The 6,695-nt window shown below is 30.2% G+C and overlaps 1 protein-coding gene across 1 annotated transcript in view; it reads left to right on the top strand.

Moving 5' to 3' along the window:
* Positions 1–6,695, top strand: part of LOC106458040 (serine/threonine-protein phosphatase 6 regulatory subunit 3-like) — an 81,577-nt gene that overhangs the window by 34,738 nt on the left and 40,144 nt on the right. The window contains 2 exon segments of the mRNA XM_022384178.1: positions 31–36; positions 5,632–5,748. Coding sequence (XP_022239886.1) covers positions 31–36; positions 5,632–5,748 — 123 coding nt within the window.

Consider the following 6,695-nt stretch of genomic DNA (forward strand, 5'->3'; position numbering starts at 1 on the left):
CATTCACAAATATGAATCAGTTTTTCTGAGAAGTCTGTATTATGTTGTTGTAGCAATAAAGTATTACCACTTACCAATAAATTTGTATATTTCCTTCTTCCGTTATCCATTGACAAAAATAAATTATCATGAAAAATGTTTATCTCAAAAGTAGCAGAAGATAGCGGTTGTATTTTTCTTGCTGTAGCAGTAGAGATAGTGGCGCTTCATTGAAGAGGTAGTGCACACAGCTGTGCTTATATACACATAGTTATTTGTAAACAGTACAAAAACAGCACTAAGAATGGCTTGAGAAGTCTTATTTATCAATGGTTTATAAACTTTGTGGGAAATTTTATATTCAGTGCATTACATGTGTGTGTGTGTATATATGAGTGACTGAATGGCTTGGTGTATGTCCAGTATGCCACCATCATGTAATCTCTTTTTAGAGCTGTGCTCTGTTTTTAATAAATTTTATTTATTGTGAAACTGTTTAATATTGTATATATGCTCAAGTGTTGCTTAATTTATTTACAGCTGTAAAATGTCATTAGCTGCTCTTTTAGCAGTTTCTTAAATATGGCTTCCTGTGGAAAATAATTTTAGTAAAGTTCACAATTTTAGTATAATTATGCTCATCTGTGTAGTCTTGCTGAATATGATATCATGTAGTAAGCATGCTTGTAAACTTTATGAGTCCTCCCATCATCTTTGTGTTGTCCTATAATCCCTATAATTATCCCATGTTTTCATCAAATATTTTTTAAAAACTTACTTTGTTGATGATGTTATTCATATTGCAATGTGTGTGACTTTTTCAAACTATGAGTAATTATTACCCTTCAATACCAAATATATTTTTCTTCTCAAGGCTTACTGTATTTGTTAGAATATCAGTTGGTTTTAAGCTTAAATTCCAGAACTGCAGTTATAAAGTTGGAACATGCTGGCAGCACATGAAGGAAGTATATGCTGGCTTATCATAGCATAAGAGTTCATTTGATGTCCAAATGATAAATGAAAACTATTACTTGAAACTAAGTTTCTAATGAAAGGGTAAACTTGTGTTGTCCAAGTGAATAAAAACTGAGTAGGGGTATGGAAAAAGAGATTTGGCAACCTGAATTCAATTTCAGTTATGAAACTGCTTAAACGTATGGTTGTTTATTTGAAACAATTTTTATGAAAAAAACAACAACATGTTTTTGTGTCTGACATGGTTTTGAATGTCACTTGAAGATTGATTACAAATTTGATACATGTATTTTAACCCTAGTCAGAAAGTTTGACTAAACTAATAAGACTTTATATCTATGACATAAAAAAGTACTGAATATCATGTCATACATTTTAACTGTTTCTATAGCTTTTTGCACTTTTCATAAAACTGGGATAATTTTGTGCTGTTTTAACCCTATTGCCACAGGCATCCTTTGCTATGCATATCATGAGATTATAGTAACTTATGTTCAAAATTCAATTAAACTACTTTTTTTATGTTATACCAGTTAGTATAGCATAAAATTATAGCTAGCTAATAATCCATATTTTAATAGTATAAAAGTTTTAAGTTCTTAATTTTATAAAGCAATATTTAAAAAAATCTTTAATTTCTCCTGGTGTGAGAAATGTGACATATTTTCTCTAGGCATCCCCTCTTCTCTATTTTATTCACCACCTTTTCAATTTAACAAATTACTCACTATAAAATCGTCATTGCTCAGACAAACCATAATTTTTATAGCCTTCAATCTTGTTTGGTTACAGAACCATCAAATAGAAAATCAGACCCCCTCTTGCCACACCCACCTGTCACATCCTCTCTTTTCAAGATTTGTTAATAGTTCTCTCTTACTCTTAATACTATATTATATATAACAAATAGAAAGCAAAGGTTTTCATCCATGAAATTATGTATTATATTACGTTGTTTTCTGACCAGAGAATTGTGCATTTTCTTTGTTAGTACAAGCTTTGTTCCCAAGGGAAAGATAATAACTAGCTTGGATGAATTTGTAATAGCTCTTTTTGCATAGTTAGAAAGCCAGAAAATTTGTGATAGGGGAAATTGTCTGTTGTTCCATGTTATTATTCTTAGTTCTTTGGTGCATCACTTAATTAAATAAAAATTATGTAGTGCATTACTGGCATTAGTATATAAAAAAGTAGGGTTAAGTGTCATTAACAATCAACAGCCAAAAAAAAAGACCTGGGTAAGTATTTTATTTCTTGTTTTTCATATTTATTCATTATTTATTATTGTAAAAGTAACTACTAAAGTCTAAAAATGTGGATCTTTTTAAGTTATTTAAGACTAGATTAGGTAAAATAAGTAATAATAATAATATAATTAAAATTGTTCAAGAATCATGCACTGGAGCAGCTCGTGAGTAATGAGATTCGATGGCATAACATGAGCTTCACATTCCCCGAGTGATTTACAACTTACGATGGCGCATATAGTAGTTAGACACAGTTCAAAGGGCAATAAAACAATAAAGTTTAATTATAAATAGATGTATAATGTTACAAACTTAGAGCTACTTAGGATAAACAAATGTTTCATGTTACAATTTGAAGTCAATATGGAAAGAAAAAAAAGTTAATTTTGGTTTATTTAATTATTTTTTTTGGTGGTTACAAGATCGGTCGATTTGACCGATCCCATTTTGAGATAGGGTAGAGAAAATGCATTTTAGAGGTTTTAGGGATTACACAAAGGAAATTTGAGATTTTTGAGGTGAGTAAAAATATTTTTAATTTTAACTAGAAAATTACTTTGCACACGGACTATTGAAAACAAATACTCAATATATTCATGGACAAATCTTTATTTTTATTTTTTATTAAAAATACTTCATTAAGAAATATGACTTTTTGTATGTGAAAGACTTGTAATATTAAATGAAAGACTGCCAAATTTCGTGAAGATATACCCACTATATTGAGAGTTATAAGTATTAAATCTGTAATAACTTTAAACAAGTACAAAAAGATCATGTGGCTGGTCAAATTGACTGAGCCCATATTGGGAGTGTTAAGGTGTACACAGGTAGTGTACATTTAAAAACTTTGTTGGACAAATAGGACATAAATGAACATCATACCATATTTGTGTGTGGTGTAAAGAATGAAGAACTTGGATGTCCTTTGCATGCTTTGCTACATAATGTTTTCAGTTCATATCCCTGGACTTTTCTAGTAAAACAGCACAGTGAAAGGTTCACATATGTAAAGAAGGTTAAGATTTACTTTGGCATATGTTAACCAACTAGGCAACAGCATTAACAACAGCAAAAAAGGAATATTACAATCATAAACCATCAGGAGCTACTGCTTGGGCTCTACATCCCAGACCCATGACTTATTATTCCTTTCCAAGTGTAGCTTTAAAAACAAATGAGAGAGAAGTATAAGCATGGGGGCAATAAATATTATAAGCAAAGACTTTTCATGTGATGATGTTGATCAGTGTTTCTCTCAAGTGCTCCATCATCATCAGTTTTGGATTGGTAGTCAGCAAAGAATTCCACCTTCTAAAGAAGCTGGTGGATGTCCTAAAGAACAGTAATTCAGGGTGCAACATATTTTATGATTAAAATACTAATGATCAAGATATGAAGCAATTGGATGTGTTTATTAGATATTGGTTAGAAACACAAAACCAATTTACCTTGTGGCCATCTAAAGGAAAGCAAGTATTGGAAAAAATCATGCATTTCCTAAAGGAAAATGTTCCCATTCATTTGAGGCTTTTTATAAGAGTATCAAGTAATGACCCATATGTGAACAAAACTAGTACTTTTTCTTTTGTGCCCCTGTGGGAAAAGGAATGAGTTGCAATGTGAAAACATAACATTATTTATTACAAGAACTTTTGCACACAGGTAAGTGTTTCTCGTTTTGTTGTCTTTTCTAAATAATGTACTCTTCATGTGCCTTATTTTTTAGCCAATTTCCTAATATTTTCAACCCAACTTCCCTACATTTAGCCATTTTTTTTCCCCCTAGGATCTGGTGGAAGGCTTCAATTATTTAATTTGAATATGCCAAAGGTTAAATTCTTATAGAACCTTAATCAATTAGAGAATCGAAGATGAAATTTCAAATATACTGATTTCTTAGTTAGTACTTGGTAATAATATACTACAAAGTAATTATAGGCACATTCACATTCATGACTTATGGAGTTTTACCAAATACTGTAAGAGTTATTGGTTAAATTGTTCTTGTGACATTATACGTATTAATATTGATAATCATCAAACCAAATCAACAGGAACACTGAAATTTTGTTTTGTACTAAGGTTTTGATATATTTCCACATGACATTTGCATGGTTACAATTTTGTGGATGTAATAAACCTATAACATTAGGTCTATGTGTTATGAATTTTGGAATATATGACTATTTTATTATAATAAGTAATGATATATCTGTTTAAAAAAAACAGGGCAATTTTAAATTTGTTGAAAACAGCAAAAATGTGTGCATTTTTGTACTGTGCAGTCTTTTACAAACATATTTGTTACCTAAAACTGTCGATTTGTGGGTGCAAAAAGCCACTGTTATATCGGGTAACATAAAAAAATATTTCACCAATTTTTATTCAAAAATATTTTGAGATTATTTGACATTATGTAATGTATATCACCCAAAAAAATAAAAACAATGCTCTAAGTTTGATCTCAGCCAAAAATGTTGTAGGCAAAAATTACGATACAATGCCTCACAATGGTTAAGGTGACACCATTTTGAAAAGTAAGGTCTTAAGTCACTGATAAATCTTTGTCAGTTTTTGCCATGTTTTTGTCTAATTTTAACTAGAAGTGGTGACTGCTTTGGCAAAATAAAGTATGAAGGGAGTATTTTTAATGTGATGTTTGCTTTCTAGACTGATATCCCCCTCATTTGTTTCTTCTAACAATAGAATCAATAAACCGAGTTACTTGAAACTCAGAACAAACTTTCTAAATAGTATCTAGTTTGTGCTTAAAAAATAATAATAATTTGATTTAGTATTTCTATCATTTTTTAGGTTATGAAATTTCTAATTTGTTAGGAGAAACAGTTTTGAAAACAATAAATAAAAATACTTCCTTTTGTCTTAGAATATAAATATGTTATTATTATTGTTTGAAAAGTTCAATATTATATATCCAGATATCTTCAACTTGTTTGATGAATGACCGCGTTTTCTAAAGCACGTTTGAGATAAAATCTCGTTCACATTCTTTTGGACTTGGTAGGTAGGCATGGAACACCAAAATCCGATAAATAATTTTAAAAAATGTGTTTCTCCGGAAAAAAACCGGAGGTTTTCAGGATTTTTTAGAAATATCCGGATTTCCGGATATATCCGGAAGACTTTCATCTCTGTCTATATAGGGAATTGCTACTTTTGGAGGGTGGGGGTGGGGGATAGATCTGAGGTCATGTCCTCTTGGAAACATTTCGTAACTGTCATGAAAAAGGTTCATTTTAATGGTATGTGATGTTTTAATGCCTTTTAAATGTTTTATACACGAAATTTAGTAGTTTCAATCACTAGAAAAAAGTATTACAGTCCAAAACAACATATTCACACTTTTAACCATGAATCATACAACAAAACACCAGTAAGTTCAAGAATTTAATGACAAATTCAGGCTATTCTTATGAATTATCATTATAACACTGGAATTAAGTCTCTTTTTTACATTTTACTTCAGACAACACAAGTTCACTTACTAACAGAACATCCACAGTACCCAAAGTGGCTAACTGTGATCTGACAGAATCTGAGTTAGTTGTAAGCAGTGCAGTTATCAAGTGTGCAACTTCTAATCTTGTGTAGCCTAGTGGAGGATCCAGTGTTCCAACAGTAGTAAGAATAGAAGATTTCTGTATAAAAAATAAACATTAAAAAATAAATAGAAAATATGAAATTATATTTCACTATTACAAAAGTTGCCTGAACATATCAATTCTTTTCTATATATTTTGATTATGATATACAATTATTAACACTTCAACTTTAATTTGTCCTTTTAATAGTACTAACATACTAAGTGTCGTATTTTCATGTTTGAAACGTACATTCTTCTATAGAACAATATTTAATCATCTACCTCATAAAATTTCCACATGCTGATTTGATAATTACCTTTAAACATTTATATGTCATAGTTCTATCAATTTCTTTCCGGGTTTAAAGAATATCCTGGTATACAAAAATCATTTCAAACTTTTTATTGATGCACACACATATACAAACAGAACATAAAAACTGACAATCAAGTCTAAATCCAAATATGATAAATGGTATACTAGATTTTTTCTGTCAAATGCATGCAAAACACAGGTATTTCAATCATACAGAAGACATGGTTAAAGAATAAATAAACACTAATATCCTAATATATGATGGAAAAAAAAAACAAGACAGAATTTCATAGGTACTCATTTTTAGATGATCTCTTCCTGTACTTTATGACAATTGAATGTATCTTAACTTTAATTCCCCTTAACAAAAAAAACTATATATTTGATGGTTTCTGGACGATTTAAATCTCTTGGGACTCGTACACTGTTGGTGGAGTACAATTTCACTGATGTGTTGAATTTGGGTGTATTAAAGTTAAGGCTCTTCAATTGTCTCGCTCCACCTTTGAATAAATTATCGCTTCGGTTAGATCAAATGAAATGTACAAACAAGTAGATAGGTCGGCGG

The sequence above is a fragment of the Limulus polyphemus genome, unplaced genomic scaffold, assembly GCF_000517525.1.
Source record: "Limulus polyphemus unplaced genomic scaffold, Limulus_polyphemus-2.1.2 Scaffold408, whole genome shotgun sequence".
Lineage (NCBI taxonomy): Eukaryota > Metazoa > Arthropoda > Merostomata > Xiphosura > Limulidae > Limulus > Limulus polyphemus.